The 22,906-nt window shown below is 37.7% G+C and overlaps 1 protein-coding gene across 3 annotated transcripts in view; it reads right to left on the bottom strand.

Moving 5' to 3' along the window:
* Window positions 1–175: 175 nt before the first annotated feature.
* Window positions 176–22,906, bottom strand: part of LOC103999049 (D-lactate dehydrogenase [cytochrome], mitochondrial) — a 24,262-nt gene continuing 1,531 nt past the window's right edge. The window contains exons 5-18 of one of the 3 annotated variants that reach the window (XM_065084095.1): window positions 22,853–22,906; window positions 18,794–18,908; window positions 17,186–17,246; window positions 17,013–17,049; window positions 16,886–16,947; window positions 15,552–15,648; window positions 14,218–14,292; window positions 12,955–13,078; window positions 7,717–7,826; window positions 6,938–7,003; window positions 5,444–5,523; window positions 5,148–5,278; window positions 1,140–1,183; window positions 176–480 (exon numbers count right to left, since the gene is read on the bottom strand). The exon at window positions 22,853–22,906 is cut by the window's right edge and continues 39 nt beyond it. In XM_065084095.1, the coding sequence (XP_064940167.1) occupies window positions 361–480; window positions 1,140–1,183; window positions 5,148–5,278; window positions 5,444–5,523; window positions 6,938–7,003; window positions 7,717–7,826; window positions 12,955–13,078; window positions 14,218–14,292; window positions 15,552–15,648; window positions 16,886–16,947; window positions 17,013–17,049; window positions 17,186–17,246; window positions 18,794–18,908; window positions 22,853–22,906 (1,176 nt within the window). In that variant the 3' untranslated portion in view covers window positions 176–360. The other 2 variants (XM_009420692.3, XM_065084096.1) reach the window with 2 other exon arrangements.

Below are 22,906 nucleotides of genomic sequence, written 5' to 3'. Positions count from 1 at the left end.
GACCAGTTTCATTCACAACAGCAGATCTGCTGGTATATCTTCCTTCTGGGATCTCATTTTATATTTTTCATGAGCAAACGACACTAGCAATAACAGTCCATGACCTGCACTTGGACAGCTCTTGAGATTGAATTAGCCATATGTTGATCATTGCCATCAAAATTGGGAAAACTAATTTGATAACTTCAACAAGTGTCTTTATTTTTCTTACTTCAACCAAATAAACGTATTACATACCCAGACTGACTCTTGATTGCTTAACTGGGCAGACAATGCGCAAACACTGGAATGTCTCCTCATGGATGAAGTACAAATGCCATGATGATATCATTGGGACTGAATATGAGGAGGAATTTCAAGCTAGATGCAGACATGAGGAGGAATAAGCTTCCCTGGATTCATGATATCGTTGGGATCTAAGACCGACTTTATTCTTTTCATTGTCCTCAATGCCCCACTTCCAAGCTCCTTTTCCAGATACTGCATACTCACGGGAGAACAAAGAATTAAAAATGTTAAAATAATTAACACAGTTGATGATTATTGCGTTATTGCACAAACTTGCGCTGCTCGAGTTTCTGTTTGGTTCATGCAGTTAAGCCATGAAAACTAGACAAAGGAGGTAAATAGATGCATATGTATACAACATGATCACCAGCTATTTTCATGAACTTCACAATAAGAATGGAATGCAAGAAATCTCTACAAAGTCTGGAGATATAAAGTTATCTAATGCACTTGGACTGCAGCCACATGCATGGTAGGAATTGTCACCTACAACTTCTACGATGAGTATTTGGACACTACAAGTTTAGAAACTTTGGTCATTGTGTAAAAGTTCCTGAATGGTGTGACAATGTCATAGAAGTATAGCACAGCAAGTAGTGTGGGACATGCTTGTAGACTACCTAGAGTTTCTCGTGAATTGTGACATCTAGTGTAACTTATGCAAGACAAATCAGGTTCATGTCGAAAATCTTATGCTTCTTTTAACTTGAATGGATTTTGATGCATTTAATGAGCCATATCTTGTATGTATAATGCACATAAACTATGGACAAGAACATGATGTTGGTCAAAATTGGTCCATTAACAAAGGCCAGAAGAAAGAACTTTTGCATATCAGAAAAGAAACCTACCTTCATTTTCCCTGTACCAACACCATGCTCTCCTGTACATGTTCCTGTCCAGTAAAAGACAACTCAAGTTAAGAACTACACAAATACTGAAGCAGAAGTCAACATTGAGATATAGAAACAGTTATAACTGGAATATGTTTAATAAAAACAACTGGTGGAATCTCTGACACAAAAGCCAAGTACCATAAGATTTCTCGGGCTAGAAACATTGCAATTTGTAGATGACTTAAAATACCTTGGTACAAAATCATATAAAAATTAATAGACAAATTTGAGGCACATGTTAGGCTACCAGATTCCACTTCTTTATCAAGAAACTCAAATGTCATGGTTATGATGCTTGGAATAACAACATAGAAAACTAGAGGGTTTTCTGGGTTTAAAAAGCTCATACATCAAAATTTATGCTGCCAGTAGACCAATAAGAGGTGAATCATCTTGTTTAGTAACTGCATACGATTAATATAAATGGTTTGAAGTACTGCAGCAAAACATTATCACTTGAAATTAAAGTTGACTAAGCATATGGTGATGATCAGATAATGTCCATGCTCATACTTGGTTCTTTTGCACCATGACAAAGACTACAAGTTTAGCAGACAATATGATTGTTTTTTTCACTTAAGTTTCAAGAACAAGTATTTACTTTACTCAAATTCAAACACAAATCCCTTTGTTCCTTTCAGGAACTTCCAGCAAAAAATTCTCCAAAATTCAATTTCCATGTACATATGCTCGAAATATGGTCCACAAGTAAATATAATATTCTGACCATTACCATTTTGGGCTTTTTAAAGCAATGATTGCAATGGCAATCAGCACAAGTCAGCACGAATTGGAAATGTACAATGTCAGAAACCATGCTTGAGGTGCTGACATATGGCTAGGCCAAATTTAGCAATGTCAATAGGCATAAGGGCACAACATGGCATGAGATCATGCAATGTCAAAAAGGTATCAGCACAACCCCATGCTACAAAATGGAAATCCTTGATGCAAACAATCATGAACAAGTTGTTGATTCAAAGAATCATGAACATGTTGATCTGATCTTCAAGCATTTATTGCCTAAGTTAATAATAATACAATCTGGTCTCCTCCAGATGTAAACATGAATGTTAAATAATCAGGTAAACCACCATCAAAAGGATCCAGCTAACCTCTACTTCAAATGAACTCAAATTTAAGAACATCTAGGACTAATAGGAGAATCACTTGTAACTCAAACAATTATATGAAGCAAAGGCAACACAGTTTGCTACCCTTTTTTGCAAATTGATCTGTGTGTTCTTTGCATGAAGAGAAAGCTCTGAGCAGATCTGATTTTTGACTCCAGAATATAGTTCAAACCATGGTTTGCTGTACCAAAGCAAACCACCCAATAAAGGCAGTAGATACCAGTCCAACAATGGACTAGTACATGGACCACCAGATACGTGGTCTGTACCGATTTGTCACGGCCTTAGCTGGAATTGCCTAAGGCGTGAGGCACCCTTGCGGCCTAAGGCGTGAGGCACCCTTGCGGCCAAAGACGCGAACTTAGCTTGCGTTGCCTAAGTCGCGAGTCACCCTTGCGGCAAAGACGCGAACTTAGCTTGCGTTGCCTAAGTCGCGCTTCACCCTTGCGATATTGCTCCGCAAGGATCAGCCCACTTGTAACCTCTCGCAGGTCCCGAAGGACCTGTAAAAAGAGAAAGTTGATTAGTTTGAAAGAACGAGCGACGGATAAGTCCCGACATCTCATGAAAAGGGGAAGCTTTACAAGCAATTCAGCGAGCACCTTGCGTGCACAAGAGAAAAGAGGGAGAGGGGGAAAACAATGACTTTAGAGGGTTGAACGAATAGCTGCAAGTCCACAAACAGCTGCTCACCGGGTGCCGGGCGCGACAACAAGTTCCCGTCAAGGTAACGTGCGAACTTGCGAAAGGTTGTTCAACGCCCGTCATATATCCGAAGCCCCATCCAGCCCTATGCCACCTGAGGGGTTCCTAGGGGCTGAGATGGCTGACGTTTTGGTGAGCGGAGGCAGATTCCAGAAATCAGCCCGCAGCACACGAAAACGGAGCTGTTTTGGGGCTGTTTTGCTCGGTTCGGTGAGCGGTCGCTTTGTAACGCTGCAGCGTGTTCGAACTTACATTTTTACAAGCAAAATGACCCAAAACCAAGACAAAACATGCTGCCAAGCAGCTGTACATGAAGGTGTGAGCGACGAACGGTTCGTTGAACGGAGTTGTTGTGGGTGTGTGACAACCGTTCGTGACAGGTTGGTAATGGCTGAAATCCAATCGTTACCGACTGGTATAGGTCGGTAACGGTCAGATTTCGACCATTACCAACCAAGGGCAGAGATTGCCCTATTTCAAATGATCAAATTGATCATTTGGACAGTTAGAAAGGGTTTTTAAACCCTTTCCTCCCCCCTCTTTCAACTCATTTCACTCTCTCAATCTCTTCAACTCTTACAATCTCTTCAACCCATTGAGCAGATGCAACAAAGCCTACATGACATAGACATGGAGTGAAGCTCATCGTATTATGAAGAATTTTACGGCCAACAACAATACAGTGATAGTTGGTCATACTTTTCTGAGCAACAATACGTTGATCGATCTTATAATACGGAGTAGCAGATCAATGGCGAAAGTAGATGTTCCAACATTATTCTCCATGCTCCGCACCAATATATACCACAATCGTACTTGCCTCAAGAGCCGTCTCAGACACGTGTGATCCACGATGATCAAACTACGACCATCACCATATTGATACACCAATAGCATACTGTGTATCAATATACTATGTTGTAGGATTAATTTTAGGATTGGGTCCAACAAACATATTAAATTGATGCATAGATACATAAGATCGAGGACCTCGATCTATCGCCAGTGGAGTCCCGTCATTCTTTTTTATGATAGAACCATGTATATCCATTGATTGATTACTTAATTCATTTAAACCTTAAAGTTTGAGTTGTTTTAAAAAAAATCTAACAATTCAAATCATTTCTTAGTAGATAATTCAATATTAACAAAAGGACGGTCCAGAATATCAAAGCTATTCCTCAAAATTCGAAAAAGATATATGTCACTATTCATTCCTAATTTAGATTATTTTTGCTAAAATATACTAAATTTATATTTATTTTAAACTTTGAAACCCTAAAATCATACCATCAATACACCCTGACATACCGACATACAATACGTCAGTACGCCTCGGTACGTACCGTACCGACACATGGTCGGTACACCGGTACGGATCAATAAAGCAAACCTTGGTTCAAACTTATAAAAGTTGTATCTCTCTCCTACAAGTAGCGAGAACTATCACCTCTGAGTTAAAATATTTTTATAGTGACAAGGAAATGACAAACAGTAATGCATGAATGTTATTGACATGAAAATCGAAATGTATCTGTATTGTGCACTATTATTTTACAATGATGTGAAAGTTTTCAACCACCAGTTCCAGAAGGAAATTAGATGCTATCTCAGCAAAAGATATGAAGCAAGTTAGTGGACATGAATTACAGCCAATCAACCACTAGGTAACCAGAGATGTAACTGCGGCAGCCATCTCTCTGATAAGAATGAAATAAAAGGCTGAGGTCCCAAACAGAAGCATCAGAAATATCAAGCCTCAACTAGCAAATCCAATCCCCATTTTCATAGATAATAGGAATATAAAATCTATTAAGGAATAAAAGGGTTGTAGGTGGGCCAAATTTCAAAATTCAAATCACAAAAATGGTAAGCAGATGATAACACTTACTAGTTAGTTGTTCTTGTACTATACTTGTAAACATATACTGACCACAAAAAGAAATTGTTAGATTAACTGTGAACAAGATAAACAATTGAAAACCACCATGAGTCTAATACAAATTAACAAGAGAATAAAAATGAAACAATTATTTCTTTATCACAATTTTAAGATAAAATCCTTCTACATTTCTCAGTAGAATCTGATTCTGAAAATCTGTAATATCTGAAATTACATAAGTACCTTCCAGGGATAAGGCAGTGTGAACCATAAAATGGTTTAGTCTCTCTGCTTCTTGCCGTTGTTCTTCTTGTTCTGGATCAAACATAATAATTGTGTGGAAGTTTCCATCACCTGCGTGAGCTATGACCGTGCTGAGGGCACCAATGCAGCATGTCAGACATCCGGGTGAGAGTAACTACCTACATGTTGAATTTAACAAAAAAACTCTTCCCAAACGAATGATTTAAGAATCATATTTTGTTTGATTTAAAGTTTAATTTATTCTAAATTGCCTGAATAATTTCATAATGACATACCACAATAGTGATGATGCATCAAGCTCTTGCTTAGATTTTGTTATACATTCTGCCAACCTTGATAAAGGAACACAGACATCCTGTATAAGATGAAAATCAGTAGGTACATACAGCAACATCATCTGCTTGAAACAAAAAATATTTTGATGGATGGGGTAACTGCTTGTCTTGCTAAGTAAAATGCAAAAGATATTTTTATACATCCAAAAGATGTACAAACATGAAAAGAATAAGCATCTTCCTTGACAGGTCATACTGTGATGAAAATAAAGAAAGGTGAGACTCTTAACAAACCATACAATTACCCATAAACTTTTGCTTGCACATGGAAGATTAAATTTGAGTTGTGAACAGGTAGGTTGGAATGTCAACACAAAAGACTTGATTGAGAAGATTACTACCATAACCATGTTGATTTTAAATGACACGATGAAAAATAAACCAACAATGACAATAACAAGATTGAGATGGTTTAATAATTTATATCAGAATAAGAGATTTCTGTGGCAGCTCAATTCTTGTGTCGAAATTTCAGAAAGGTTATTAAAATAGTTGAAGAGCTAGTAAATCAATGAAAGTTCATGTATCCCTACAAGAGAAGAAAAAAGAAAATTTACTGGGGACTAGTGAAATACTTCATCAATTGTTCGTTCTAAAACTCTAGATACTATAACATACTTTGCTCATTTAAGAAATATATGATTACTTAGGACCTCCTATGCAGATTAGACATATTTGTTAGGCATGATTTTGACATGTTTATTAGGTAAAATAAATTACCAAATTTGATGAGAACTATTTATCTTCACCACCAATGAAATCTTAGTTCTTTTACCAAATGGATAAACTAGTAATTAACAAGGAAAAAATAAAAAGCTTATACATTGATCCAAGGTATGCAATTTTGAATAATATCGTTCGTATTGGGCGGTACATACCGGCTCATATTGGGCGGTACGTGCTGGTCAACTGATCAGTACACGGACCGCCCATTACCAAACAGAATATATATAAATATATAAATATATAAATATATATATATATATTTATTTATTTATTTTATTTATAAAAGGCGACATCGCCCCGCATGGGAGAAGGAAAAGGCGACACGACGTCACCTTTTATAAAAATATTTATATAATATATATATATAATCTTATATATATATATACCGAGCGATATACCGAGCGGTGTACAGTATCGTACCGTACCGAGCGAATGTCGAAACTTCGGTACGGTATTTCAATCCTTGCATTGATCATCTGATCTTTCAAATGGAAATTGCAATTTTACTTATGCCTATCATAACCAGATATTTTCAATCAAAACTACAAATTCTAATCGAGATGCAGCTGAGAAAAAAGTTTTAATTTCCCAACTATTTAGGTTCAACACATGAAACTTTTCTCATTATTGAGCACTATTCAGGATTTTCAATCTAACAAACTTTCATTAAGTTAATGATACTAAAAGGGCATGCATCAGACAACAAACCGTGGTCATTGCTTCATAATTATTAGGTGCCATTGCAAAGCAAGCCCAAAGCGCCTCCTTTCTTATCTGCATGAAAAATACTTCAATGAGCTACTTGAACTTTGTTGGGTTGACCTAAGCAAGATAGTGTACTCAGATAATTATCATGGATAGACCAGCACTTTTAAAACATGATGGTAACCTATAACCATTAAAATGAAACCTAAAAAAGTGAGCTTGTTTTTAATGAAACTCAATAAACAAATTTAACCCTGAACAACTGATCTTTGTATCTAAGTATACAAGGACTTCCTGAAGGAATTAACCGTTGTGCAGAGATCTGGTAATGTGGTGGACAACAAAATTTCAAGAAAGAAAAAAATCATACAATAGAATTTAAAAATGTTCAAAATATCTAAGCTGAAAAAACGGAAGGCACATAAGCCACAGAATAACTATTTGAACTTACTATATCATGTATTCATTAATCAGCCAAGGAGCACAACACAGTGTTAATGTCCTCTGTACAATGCTGATCAGCATAGAGGCATGCACCATAGACAGTGACACACACTTTTTAAATATAATTTGCCATTGTACATAGCTGGCCATGAGAACAGCATGTTGAGATAAAATAATAATTAAACGAAGTTTATGAATTCCTCCAATCTGGACCAAATGGATCAATGCACAACCCCTACCCGTGGATCTCACAATCAAACACTAACACCTTCAGAAGAAAAAAAAAAAAGGTACGAACATTGATTGCACTCAGATTACTATACATTAAAAGAACTGACCTTCCAGAGTTCCTCTTTATCAATGGCATTTTCCACATAAACAAAATCAGATCCATTATGTTCCGAAACAATCTTCTGAACAATCAACGTCTGCTCCCGTGCATATGCTTCTGGTGATGTGTAAATGTAAAAAAATGTGTAAGCAAGGAACAGCTTAAGCCATATAACTGAGAATGACAAATTATTCTGGCATCTATTCTATCATAAAGAGCCTTCCAGATGCCTGATTTGTGAAGCATGAAACTGTTACATATGGGAGCAAAAGTTTCTAACTGCACTTCACTTGGTTCACAACAGAGTTTTTTGGTTGGTACTTGGTAGCACCATAGCAGCATATATTAAAATCTTGGTCTGGTGCCAATACGGTTGATGGCCAGACCAGTACGGTACCAGTATGGCTTGACACACTGATGTTCGATCCAGGGCAGTACTGGTAAATCAGTAATGCACAGAAAGAGAGTGAAGAGGGAGTGAGGAGATAGAGGATAAGGTGGTGGAGATGGAGGAGAAGAGGAGGCAATTGTGACAAAGGTAGAAAAGGCAAGAGAAGAGAGAGAGAGAGAGAAGACAACTATTAACAACAGTCAACAGTTTATAAAAAGTTTGACAAAAATTAAACGGACCAGTACCAGCACCAGAAAGGGTGTGTATGGTACTGGTGGATCACATGCACACAAGATGGATACAACCCATACCAGGACAAACAGGGGAAATCATCTCATCTGCAACCCCATTGGGTACCATCCAATAAATGCCCATAGTATGGTTAGTACTTTAAAGTTTAATCCATAAGTAACAGTACACTGGACAACGAGTTACAGTTGATATCTCCCTGATGCATCAACAAAGCAAAGCTAATGCTTACAAGACATGAAATGATTGATAACAGCAGCAACATCATTTTGTAGGACAAAAGCAAAATGAGTTCACAAAGAATTAAGGAAACGTCAATACTACCGAAAAAAATAAAAAAGAAACAGGGAAATAATGCAAAGATCCAAGGCAGAACTGTTCTTACTATTAGTAACTATTCTTCTATCAAAACAAAACATCCATCAGGCTCATACGGAAAGCAGACCTAGGATGGCAACACTCATTTAAATGAAATTTGTATATTTATGGTCAAAGTTAAATAATTTACAAATATTTCATAGCAAGGTTCACCATACCATGGTATACAGCTCCATATGAGCGGTATATACCAGTCCGACAGACGACTAGTACGAGAGGTATATCGGGTATACCAGTGATTTAAATAGACACTCGGGCAAGGTGAAACGAGGCCCGAGCGCCTCATGTGTACTAGGTGGCACGCTTCAATGAGGCACCTCATGTGTGGACTAGGCCCGAGTGCCTCATGTGTGGACCAAGCGCCGAGCACTTCAAGCGAGAGCCCGATTCAAATAAGGCAACCGAACCAGACTTTTAAGTTTGGTTTGATTCAACAGTAGACTAACGCAATTTCTTACCCTCAAAAGCCACTCTTCACGCCCGCGCAACCCCGAGCAAACCCTAGCGTTACTTCTGCCTACGTCGCCGACACCGACACTTTTTGTCGTTGCCTCCATTGCAGCCGTAGCGAACTGAGCCTTCCTTTGTCACCGACGGACGGGTCCAACGACCTAACAAGAGCCCGTAGCTTCCTTCCGCCGCCACTCCATGTGTAGTTCCTTCCACTATCAAGGGAGAGGACCACAGGTTCCTCCGCCACCGACTGATGCCCTCTGGAGCTTCCGCTGCTACCATTCGCAACTGAACCAGACTTTTGAGTCTGGTTCGGTTCAACAGTAGACTAACGCAGTTTCTTACCCTCAAAAGCCACCCTTCACGCCCACGCAACCCCGAGCCAACCCTAGCGTTACTTCTGCCTACGCCGCCAACACTGACGCTTTCTGTCGCTGCCTCCGTTGTAGACGCAGCGGACCGAGCCTTCCTTTGTCACCGACGGACGGGTCTGACGGCCTAGCAAGAGCCCATAGCTTCCTTCCGCCGCCACTCCATGTGCAGTTCCTTCCACTGTCGAGGGAGAGGACCACAGGTTCCTCCACCACCGACGGACGCCCTTTGGAGCTTCCGCTACCGCGGCTATCTTAAACGAATCTTCCATGGTTGCTACTACCAGCTTCTCACTACTATTGCTGCCACTTTCCACTATCGGTTTCCATTGTCAGTGACCCTTTAATCCCCCTCTATTACTGTTAACAATTCTTTTCTTCCCCTCTAACTACTGTTAACAGTAGATTTTTAATTTAATATCATATTTTTATTAAATAATCATATTTATTAATTATATTATATTTTTTATTTTTTTATATTTTAGAGCACCTCACTTCGCTCGAGCGAGCATCTAGCGCCTTGGGCGTTTTGGGACCCTAGCGCCTAGCGTTTTTTAAATCACTATAGTATACCCTGATGTACCATGTGTTGGTATTCTCGGTAAGACTTGGTACAACTCAGAACATACCGTACCGACTATTGGTCAGTATACCAGTACGGACCGGTAAGACAAACCATGCTTTAGAGGCTCTACCAAACACAAACAATAAGAACTTTGTTATAGACTCTGCCATTGGTCCACAAAAGAGTTGAGTCACATTAAGTCATAAACCAACTGAATATCTATGAAAAGCAATCATAAAATTTATGTCACAATTATATAGTTGAACTGCATAGACTTTGCAAAAAGAATGAAAAGAAACAAATAACAAGGAAATAACTTAAAGTACCATAAATGTGTCATAAATTTCTGATGTAACAAAAAGAAAACTAATAGAAGTGAAAGATCAGTATTTTTAACAAAGACAACATCAAAACTGCAGTCACCCGAAAGAAAAACATACAGATAACAGGGATGAAGATAGCCAATGATCATTGTGCTACTTGCTTCTGTGAAGATAATGCTCCAGATGTGATAACTTCCAAGTTTTCCAATTCAATGTGATAGGATTGCAAAATATGTTAACATAAGTATCTACAGAACTGATTGGTAATCTATATACATTGTTGAAATAGAGGAAAAAACTAAGAGGGAAAACATAAGCAAGCCAATCAAATCAAAAGAAGAAAATGACAGGAAACAGTAATGCTTAATGTACATTCTGTATCTCTGAGAGCATCCATATAGGAAATACAACCAAATATTTAGCAAGCATAAACATATTTTAGTCTCAGCCTTGGTTATCCATTTAGAAAATCTTGTTATAGTATTTTTGTTTTGACATATTAATTATAATAGACGTCAGAATATCAAATGATCATCTTAATGCTGTTAGATTTAGTGCTGAATAATCCAGTCCAAAAACGTAGCTCAAACTAAAAAAAATAAGAATTACATCTGTCTCACCTGTGCCTATAAATTCAAACATTAAGGTGGGAGCTTCAGGTAAGTTTTTCCCATTTGCTATGTTAATTGCCTTTACTTGAACCTCATCCAAGAGCTCCACCCTTGAGACCTACTTATGGAGGAGATGAACTTTAGTAATACAAGTTGGACAACATATATGCATATTTCAAGCACCACTAACATCTGAACATACTCATATATGCATAATGCACATAGGGCATGACATTCACTTGATAAATCTGCACCAAAAAAGAAAAAAAAAAAAGCAAAAAAAGAGTATATTCCAATTCCCCATGTCAAGGTCTTCTTGGCCATACCTCAGGTTGTGCAGCAGATACTGTAGAAAGTAAAATGTACTCATCTGATGCAATTTCATCGGAACTAACTAATGAACTTCAAAATTTTGCAAATTTACAAAACCCAATTTTTAGTTTGTATTTTTCCCATTTGGATCACCATAATTTTCATGAAGTGATGGCCTATGTCAGCATTTGTACAAATAGCAAACAGAACCTTCCTTTTAAAAGACTATGGACGAAGAACTCGATCCTTACGAGTTAGTTGTCAAGGATTTCAGAAAGATGTTACCATGTTCAGCTCATAATACACTATTTGTAGTTCCATAGGTCACCATACTGGCCGGTTCCAAGATATCTTATCTGATCCTTATCCTTACAGGTACCAACCAAGGCCAATCTAATTTCAACTGATTTCCTCGCTTTGTTGCTACATCTGAAATTCAGAGTTCACCACACAGCCTATTTAGGCCAAATCCAATTGATATAACAATTTTAAAAAAGAAGAAATCGACCAATTCTGTGGTAGCAAAAATTTGCCTATAAATTGTTCAAAGTTGATTATATACTTCATTGTTTATACTCGGTTACAATACATCCTGAAATATTGGATATCAAACACACAAGTCAACTGCATATCACATATGTAATAGGTTGTACCATAATCATAAGCACAACACCACTGCTTATTATAACATCATTGAAGATGAAAAGAATTCTTAAATCAATCTATTGAATTGAAGTTCATACTATGAAGTATACAGAAACATCTCAAATGAGAGGCTAAGACATGAGAGTAAAATGACTTGTGAAGCAACCAAGAAACTGTAGGATGGGATGAACCTTCTCAGGTGGTCATATTTTGGAACTGGAACACGTCATACACAATGGCCAGTTAAATTGGATGTACATGCATCAGAGGACGTCACAAAAATATCAAAAATGATGTTTGCATAGGACAAAATCTAGCTCGAGTATTATCTACAAACAGGAAACAAGTGGCAGAAGGTTTTTTAAACTGGTCAGACCTTACCAGTATGCCTGGACTGACAGAAAGCCACTAAATGAACCAACCCTTACGAAGCTTAAACCTGTTCATGGTCCATATGGCCCCTTTTATTATCCTTAGAATCAGGACCAACAGAAACATCTTAAGACAAAACAGAATCACTGTGCTCTCTTCAGGGCTGGACTGTTGTGACTGTGCAAGCGGGGTGACATAATGCCACGAAAGGAAAAGAGAAGAGACGAGGAAGAGGAGGAGAGGAGGAGAAAAGGAGGTTCTTTCAGCTATCACCTCCAGATTTATCTCTGGATCAATCTTTGGCTTTAAGCAAAGAAGAAGAGGAGAAAAATGGGAAAAGAAGCAATGGGTCCTCTTTTGGCCTCAAACTTCACTGATCAATAAGTTATTGTTTCTTCTTCCCTCATGCTTTTATTATTACTTTTTTCTCCACTGATGCTGACCAGTACAGCAATATCATAACAATTTGATGACCTTCTGGTCAATGGTATTGACTGATATATAAAACCTTGCTTCAAAGTAATCAAAGTTGCAACACAAACAAAACAAAGGCAGTAAATTTAAATAATGTTTACCAGCATTTGCATGTGGCCATGTCTCCATGTGCCTCACATTTTTTTTTAATAGAAGTATCACGATATCATCACATAGTTCCTCATCCCTCCTAAGTAATTCCCCATTGTTTATGCCCTTCCACACCTTAAAGAGTCAAACAAAACAAGCATTTTCACCAGGCAGAAAGTCTAAATATTTTAAAATAATCAGAATTAAGGCTCACTTGCAGTTTTTGTATCATACACAGAACACACAAGAGAAGTCCCAGCAGAATTTATTTCTTTAAAGTCCAAGAGGAAACATAAGTTAAGGCCAGTTCTCAAGTGAAGCAGCCTTAGAAAAAGACAAGGCCAGATGTTGGTCAGGCCTCAACCAATTTCGACCATTACATAAGTTTTGGTCCAAAATTAGTCGCATTTGATCATTTGGTGAAAAAGATGAATTTTAGCCAAATCATTTAGTGAAAAACTAGCTATACAGTTTTGCAAGTTGTCAATTTCAACTCACTTATTGTGCTTGTCCACTGAAAGTGCATATGATTACCCAAAAGTCTGCAAGTACTTTTGCAGCAAGTAGCTTACTTGCAAAGGTTTGGTTATCTGCAAGTAAGTCATGTATAGATGTTTACATGCAACAACATCCCTACATACCACAAGTGAAATTGCAACCCTAAATACCACATGTTGCACCTGCAGATTGGATTACAGATTTAAATTGGATTTGGATATCTCCTCTCCCCTCTCACGCATTGTCTCCTTACACATTGTCCCCTTCCCTCATCTACCTTGATTCACACAACCACCACCTCCTCCTTCCTCTTCAAGCATTGGTTGTTGTCTTCTCTACCTTAGTTGCAACTGCAAGTAGCAACTATACGTGAAGCCGGAACAGCATGGCTTGCAACTGTTACTAGCAGCATTTACTTTTACTTACAACTGCTGCTTGCAGGCAATTTCAGTTGAAGCAACCAAATATCCCAAGTAAAAAGATAATGATTTTGCTAGTATATAAAATTGATATCGAGCAATCCTGAATCATATTTCATCCGTGACATACTTAAAGAAAAATATCATTGGTGCTCAATATAACATAATGGAAGCATATAAAAATTCATCAACCATTAGATAAGCTTATAACAATCAAACACATTTGTCTAATTATTTGTTAACATAATAATAGTGAATATATTATTCACAATAACAAATACGATATCTTGTGCGATAACAAAGTGATACATATTAGCTGTTTTGATAAAGTAGAAGATTCACAAGTCATGGCTTTACCTGTATACCGGAAAGCATTGTGGCTATGGCAACATCAGCAGCATCCTTTATCGTTTGAAAATTGCACATAGCTACCTAATGTAGCACAGATATTTTATGGAAAACAGAAAAAGGATATCAACAATTAGCTCAAGAAAAGAACCTGAGATAGGTCAATATCAAACACATTAAAATAAAATACAGAATAACCACTAAGTCCAAAGCACAAAATATATTCATGAATAAAGTGTAGCATAGTTAAGTAACTAAGAAGATGACAACAAGGAATTATAGAAGAAACAAAAGGTAGAGAAGCTATTGTTTAACCACACACACACACACGCACAAACACACCAAGTAATATATGGCCCATTTAATTTTCCTCAGCGTGGTCCATACTAATGACTGTTGTATCACCCAAAATGGTATGGGCGGTACATACTGGTCCAAGCCTGGGCCAATACGTGGACCACCCCCATTTCAAGCAGTCTAGTTAAAATAATAAAAAAATTGAATGCGTGATGGGGTCGTGTCCAACTTGGCATTAAAAAAAAGCCAAATTAGGGCTCGCAAACACGAGCCCTCTTCTCGTGTACGATGTCACTGCGTTTGCACCGCTGCTTAAACACTGCCATTGCTTCCCAGGTCACTACTTCTCCTCCTCCTCTTCTATCTTCTTCTTCTTCCTTCTTCCTCCTCCACCGCTTCCTATTCTTCCTTCTTCCTTCCTCCTTTGTTCCTCCATTGCCCCTTCCTCTTCCTCGCTGAAACACCAGCACATACCGGCTTATCATGTGTCGGTACATCGGTATTAACTAGTATATACTGGTCCAAATAATCACCAAAACAGGTCCGGTACCCGAAACGGTGAACCGTGGTCCATACTAATAAATTTTCTTTCATATACCCAGGCAAGCATCTAGAGTTTGATTTTTTTTTTTACAAGCTTCAGCTTATATTCTATCATGATTCTAAACTATTAGTAAAGCTGACTAAATAACAAACCAGTTCAGTAGCAAGTCAATAAATAATGCATTGGTCAGACCATTGTACACTTCAATGAAATTTCACTAACAAGAACTCATTTACCATTTACCCGTCAAGGAATTATTACTATGTTAGACACCATTGGAGCTTTCATATAGTCCTTATTGTTTAAAGACCATATGATATTTTCATAGAGAATAAGAGTACTAGCTCATTTTGCCCAAACTACCTTCAAACTTGTTCAGAGCCGAAACATAAGATTCTTGAAAATATCAAGAAGTTCACAAATCAGAAAAAGCATCATAAAGCGCATACAGTAACCGACATCAGACAATACTTTCAAAGATAGATAAAAGAATAAGGAATACCACTGAATGCTGAGGAAGTCTTTGAAGACGCAATGTAACTTCTGTAATTATACCTAGAGTGCCTTCACTTCCAATCAACAAGCGAGTCAAATCATATCTGAAATAGTAAGGGACAAAATTAACAACAAAACTTGTTGGACAACCCTTTTATGTGTAATTTGTATTCGCTAGAGAGAAAGCATGCATAGACAATATTTGACTATGTGCAAGCACATGGCTTCTTAGGGTTGTAATAATCACAACGGAAAAGGAAAAATAAAAGCCTCTTTATAATCGATACATGTATTTTAAAGATTTTCAAAATACAAACAGTTCTGGATATCTTGATAATGGATATAAGACCAACACCAATAGGGCCCAGAAATAGCAGGAGCCAACAAAAACATTGGGCATGTCAAAATGTTTGAATCATGGTCTGAAATTCTGGTACCAGTTCTCATACCAATCACAAGGTATGCTGGCATACTGAATCCGTACCGACAAGGGGGAGAGGAGGAGAAGTACCAGACAGGCTGCCATGAGTGGATCTATAGATGAGAGAGAATGAGAGAGAGAGAGAGAGAGAGAGAGAGAGAGAGAGAGAGGGAGAGAGGGAGGATATTAAAAACCCTACGGCACCAAACTGAACCAAGCAAGAAATCCCTGGTCCACGTGCAAGTTCAAGCCCAACCAGTAAATACAACCTGTTATGTATTGGCCCCGGTGAAATTTGAAGCCATACTTTCAACTACAGAAACAAACTCATTACTTGAAAAGACAAGGATGTATGTATTGACCTCCCCAAGACCCATATTGCAGGAAGCCCCATACCCCCCTTGTTGATGTAGGCATAGAAAAACTCCAAGAATTTATAGCCTCTCAAATCCTGATTGTTGCCAGATTAAAGACACAGCATTCAATTGATTTTTTGTATATATTTAATTAGTTAGTCAATGCATGGTTTTGTATCCTACATCATTTAGCTTTAGAAGTTCCTTTGATGACAACAGCTACAGATTTGGCACAAAACAGCATAAATTTCAATCATCCTATTAAACTTAATTTGAGTGTTCCTTGGAAGGAACTCTGAGAGGTCTACAGGTCCTAGTAGTGGAGAGGTACATTAATCTTTGTAAATGACCATATACTATCAACTCAAACATTATAACTCTTGCAATGAGTGCCTTAATTCTCCCTTCAAGCATAGAATTGTGCTTGTCCTAGGTTTGTACCAGTGTCATGGATAGCAAAGCATTATACAAACCATGTCTAAAGGGAATCAGGGCTCAAAGAATCCAACCAAGTAATTATCACTCTTGTTTTCTACATTTTAGCCAAAGGAATCTACAACATACCCAGCAGCACTCTTCCGAGCTCGTGAACCAGTCTTGATGATCTCACCATTTGCTAGAACAACCTGCAACAAAGACAGCAGCTTGGAAAATGCACCATCTTGACCAAAATATAAAAGCAAGTAACTACCTGAAGATTGATGACATTGTCTCGCATTGTTCCATACCTAAAAACTGATAATTAATCAACTTTAACTAACAATACAGTCAGCATACATTTATGCAAATGGCAAAACTTAGTTTAATGTATCAGTAGACACTGCTGAAAGCACAATTCCATTAACCAAAGTTTAACAGAAATACCTTACAGCTAAAGAGCCAGAGCAACGAGTAGCACACATGCCTCCTATAGTAGCCCCAGGACCTGTATGCCAAGTGGTTAGATATTAGAAACTAAGCTACAACACCCACAACAAGATTCAGGGAACATCAGAATACTTCTAATCCTTGTTCCATCTATAGGCTTGGCTTTAGGAGCTAAGCTACACTGAAGTTTAAAAATGTTTAATCACAGTGAATCAACCTTCTAAACTGATCATGAGTCTATGGGCAATAGACAGCCAACAATATAATTTAAACAGCTAATAGGCCTTAGAAAAACATTAAATATTATTATGCCAAAAATCATCTCCGGACTGGAACTTAAGGAAAAGGGAATACAAGGTCAAGAAAGACATGTCTGATATAGAAACATTCATTCATAAGTTAAATAAACAAACAAAAGACCATCCGTCTTCCTAACTAACACAAAAATCAATATGCACAGAGCTCCAGATCTTCTTGATAAATAAGCAACCATCATAAAAAAAAAATGCAATCACATCAGATATTATTTTGAAAATAGTAATGCAACCACCTTAAACAATTCTACAACAAAACTGAATCAGGACATATTACATAATAATTTACAGAAACATTTGAATGACTTGAAACTCAACATTCCAAATGAAACCAATTGTACATCTTCACAACTACGACACTGAGTAAAATTATGGCAGAAAATGAAAAGAATAAGGTTCCTTATGTGAAATCATGTAAATTGCACTATCATGCATATTGCCTAGTATGATCATGAGTTTTGAGATTTTTTAAATTTTATTGTCAGGTTATTTTTGCCATTGGGAGGGAACTTCATTTCTGCAATAAAGATTGTAATTACCAATTTTATAGTCTCTTTCGAAGCCTAGGGATATTTTGGATGATTGAATAAGCTCACACTACAATCACAAGGTGGAACTTCCTTCCTACCTGATAGCCATTGAGACTTTTAAAATCCCTTTTGTCCAAAACACATGGCATCTACACTGAAGATTTCACTCTTTTTGTTGATTACAACGCAAACAAGCAACTAAATTTATCTTCTCTCTGGTCGCCAAAAAACAAAATAAGAAACTTAAAATTGTTCTTTGGTCATGTTCATGAATTCAATGGATTGGATATAGGCTTTAGTAAGCCACTATACAATATTAAGCATTAGATCCCTGTTCAATGAAAGAGTACAACAGGACACCTCACTAATTCCTAGGTGTCCAGATACAGAGTAGCACGGCATACACAGCACAGAAATGTGAATAAAAAGGATGGAAAACTAGGAAAGAGGAAGGAGAAGGGGAGAAAATATTCCAAGTTTTACTAAACACAATTGAGCCTAGTTCCATATTGGCTAAAGATTGAGATTGACGAGAATTCTGGACAGTGATATTACATTTATAGTTGGAAACCAATAGAAACAACACCTTCTAGTCCAGAGGTTTTCATTAAGAAATTGCTGAGTACTTATATCTATTAAATGGAAGCACATACTAATTCCACATCCAGATGCATGAGATATACCAGAAACAAAGTTGTTCACCAAACAAGATCCAAATTAATAGAAACAAAGACAGAGTAGGAAGACGAATATTTAGTAACCTGGGTCAAGTGGGAAGAAAAGGCCGTAAGGCTTCAAATACTCATTCAGTTCAATCCATCCAATCCCTGGCTCAACAACTATATCCAAGTCCTCAACATTTAGAGACTTAATTTTCTGTCAAGCACAAGATAAAATGGTCATATGAAAAATAAAATTAAATGCCATTATCTGTAAGAAAGATCATTCCACTTTGAACATAATAAGTAGTGAAGCATATAAAGATGGATATGAGAAAAGCCTATCAGCTTCAAGAAACCACAAGGTGAAGAAGGCTACCTAACTATGTGAAGAGTGGAAATTATATCAAAAACATAATAAACATGTCATGGAGGTTGTACATCTATAAGTTCTATTACAGACTCTTTCTCTTTAAGTTCTCAGAAAAAATAGCTCCCCAGCAGCATTGAATTACTATGTGAGAAATTCTGGCATATTTTAAAATAGTTTCAATCACTTAACAAGGTTTTCGATTCACCCACATTGCTAGGAAGACAAATCAAAAGGAAAAAAGGAAAAAGTGTGGTTAATAAATCAAAGTGCAAACATTGAGTCAACTTCTGTGGAGGCTTTAAAAGACTATCAGGCTTAGCTCCCCTCTAGAACATAATCAATTAAAAAATATATAAAGTCTGACTATCACAAAAGAGATGAACAAACACAAAACAAACATGAACCAAAAGGGAAAAAATTAAAGTCACTAACTAAATCAATTCTTTCAGTGAAAACCGATAAAATCCAAAAAAACTCGATCAACCATCCCCGCAGCAGAAACTGAGCCTGGATATATAACTATTAACAAATCTGTACAGAATGCATCTTCCTTTTAGAAGTTCTTTTATTAGAACACAAAAAAATGACATTATTCTCTCCATAAGAACTTATCTGAGAAGAAATATAAAGGCCAGTGATCACACCATTTCCTAAGATGACATCCCTTGGTATCACATTCTCCATAAGTAAACCAACCATCATCATGGTTACCTTATTGAGCGTAGCTATAAGTCTATAACCATCAGACTTGTGCCTATAAATAAGATCAGCTTTGGAAGTCCTTATTCTTGAGCTTTCCAGTATGGAATGGATCAGACTCTGACCCTGCTCAAAGTCCATCAAGCTAAGGCTTTAAAAGTTAGGATCTGCAGTATATATTGTGTCCATGCAATCTGGTCCATAGGCTAAAGGAATACTAACGTCTAACAATACCTATCTTTCCTGACCTAACCATGCTAGTAACAGCAGGGAAGAGAATCCAAAGGAACACAACAACCCATGTTTTTAGACATAATTTAGGACAGAAGCACGATGGAAGGTACTATAGCTTATAACTGTATCAGATACTATAACATCTTCGTACGGCAGTTCCGTGAACATTAAATGTAACCAACATATATGATTATGTAATTGGAACTAATATCAATTAATTTGAGTTAAGAGTACAATATTATGTTATGGCACTGCTGCACTAGAAGCCTATAAATATAGAAGATTGTAAACCTCTTGGGCATCACTCAGACCATTTTTCTCAAAATTTTCAACAATAAAGCCTCTATATTTCTTTACTTCTGCTCTTGAGAATCTACTTATAAGCAACAGTTAACGGTTAGGTACCCGAGCAAGCAAAGACAAAAGAACCAGGAAGCTTCTGCATGATCAGTCCTCCAATGCTCGATGTTTAGTTGACCCTATGCGACATTGGCAATATGATGATCAAAATGCATGAAATGGCATTGATGTAAATAATAATGCAAGCTTGGGGCAAAACTCCATAACCACCCACTTACAAGATGAATAATATTTTATGCCCTTATCCCATCAACCTTCAAGCACCAATGCCACAGCTCCATCACAACAGTGTTCCAGATCAGCCCGGAGCAATGTCAGCAGCAAGCTAACAATTTCATCAGCTGAATTTTTTTTTTATGAAGCCTCAAAAGTCAAAATGATAGAAGATTGAATTTACTGTCACTTCAGTTACAGGGCCTCAACAACTGAAGGTATAATTTCTATAGGACAGCTGCAGAAGAATGTAACTAATCCCTGAATGTTTGGCTACAAGAAGACATGCTAAAGGATGCATTACTTAAAGATCTAATAACTCCTAAAGTTTTAGTATGATCAGAGGTTGATCAATCATTAGATCAATGACTTAGACTCAGCGATTTAAAAAGGCACTCGGGCGCTCGCCTAGGCACTCGGGCGAGGCGAGGCGAGGCCCGAGCGCCTCGCTAACCTCCCAGGTGGCGCGCTTCAAACAGGGGCCGCCTGGGCGCTCGCCTGAGCCCAGGCGCTGGGCGCTTCGGGCGAGCGCCTGGGTTAACCAAGGCGACCGAACCAGGATTTTAGGTCTGGTTCGGTCCTGGTTCGGTCTCTGATGGTTAGTTGGTTCAATCGAACCAACTAAAACCGATATAAGTGACAACTCAACCCTAACCCTAACCCTCGCCGCTGCCGCTCCCGATCCCGATCCCGCTGCTCGCCGCTGTCGCTGCTCACAAACGTTGCCACTGTCGCCTCTTGCTGCTTGCCACTCCTGCTCCCGCTGCCGCTGCTCGCCCCTGTCGTTGCTCGCAAACGCTGCCGCTGTCGCCGCTCGCCGCGACCGCCGCCGCTGCCGCTTCCTCTTTTCTCAGTCAGCAGGCTCAGCACCCCTTTACACTTCCTTTTAACAGTATACGTATATTGTATACTGTTAATATTATTAAGTTTATTTGAAATGATTAATTTTCAATACTGTTAATAGATTAATAATATATTATGATTTTGTATCTTAGATTTTCTTAATTTAATAGCATATTTTTATTTAAAATTTTAAATAATTATATTTATTAATTATATTATATATTTTTTTATATTTTAGCGTCTCGCTTCGCTCGGGCGAGCGCCTGGGCAAGCGCCTAACATCTCGGGCGTTTTTGGACTTTGGCGCCTAGCGCTTTTTAAATCACTGCTTAGACTCTAATAAGAAACAAAACGAGTAAAGATTGGCAAACAGAAAAAAGTAATTATGTGCAATACCTTATGTCTACCTGAAGACCTGAAGATGGATTCCATAGGAATCAAGCGATGTTTTGATGTTGATGATATACAATTCCAAAACTGTGACAGGATTTGATTTCTTAAATTCAAAAGACATAATAAGCAACAACATCCTTCCTTAGCATGTCGAGAGGAAAAGGAGAACAACAAAGATCAAGGACACGATCTGGAGATATATTCCTGATCCACTATCATGGAACAAGGAAGATTGGAGGGGCAAGGAATAACTCACAAGTGGATCGGACCTAATGTGACCCACCTAGGGCCAACCAAACCAAGACCTTAAAAGTTGGGAAACTAAAAGAGACTCGAGTCAAATGATGCACACTTTCAGACCATAGACAATATGGCAGCAATAGCCCTCGTTTTTAGCCTTAATCATGATACAATGGTAGGGAAACGAGTCAAATCTAATCCTGATCAATTTAGGACAGCAAAAGCCCCTAATTTTGAGTACTAATTCAGGACAGCAAGATAAAAGGAACTATAGTGGATATTGTAGTGTTGCAGACTTAATCGAATACCATTTCTAGTAATCAATCAAAACAGTATGGTACCAATATGCCGGATGGTATACCGACCTATAGTGTCTAGTATAACAAAATAAAAAGATACTAACCAATACCAGCCAATATAATCCTGTATTGGTCCTTAATCACATCTTGTAAATATTAATCTTGTTTTGCAATTGGAACTTGAAGCTTCATTCCCAGGAACCATAAGACTATACCAATTACAAGTTGAACTTTTGACACTCTCAAATGCAAGTTGTAAAATTCAAGATAACATTATGCATAATCTATTCAGTTTGGGTACAACTGGTCGATTAAAACAATAATTTGATATGGACATTTCCTGTTTCAAAACTTTTCAATTTGTGTCAAATACTTGTGGACACTTAAACATGTGATATTTGTGTAGCATGTGCAAGCAACACAGGAAACAAAAGGTACATGTGCTTTCTACTTCAAAAAGTTCAAATTTTGATTTTGAACACTAAAAATATCATAAATGATGCTTACTTTCATCAGTGACATATCAATGCATACACCTCCATGTGGGGCTAAAGTGTGACC

This window comes from Musa acuminata, chromosome BXJ1-9 (assembly GCF_036884655.1).
Source record: "Musa acuminata AAA Group cultivar baxijiao chromosome BXJ1-9, Cavendish_Baxijiao_AAA, whole genome shotgun sequence".
NCBI classification, from domain to species: domain Eukaryota; kingdom Viridiplantae; phylum Streptophyta; class Magnoliopsida; order Zingiberales; family Musaceae; genus Musa; species Musa acuminata.
This window is presented reverse-complemented; position numbering and strand designations above follow the sequence as displayed.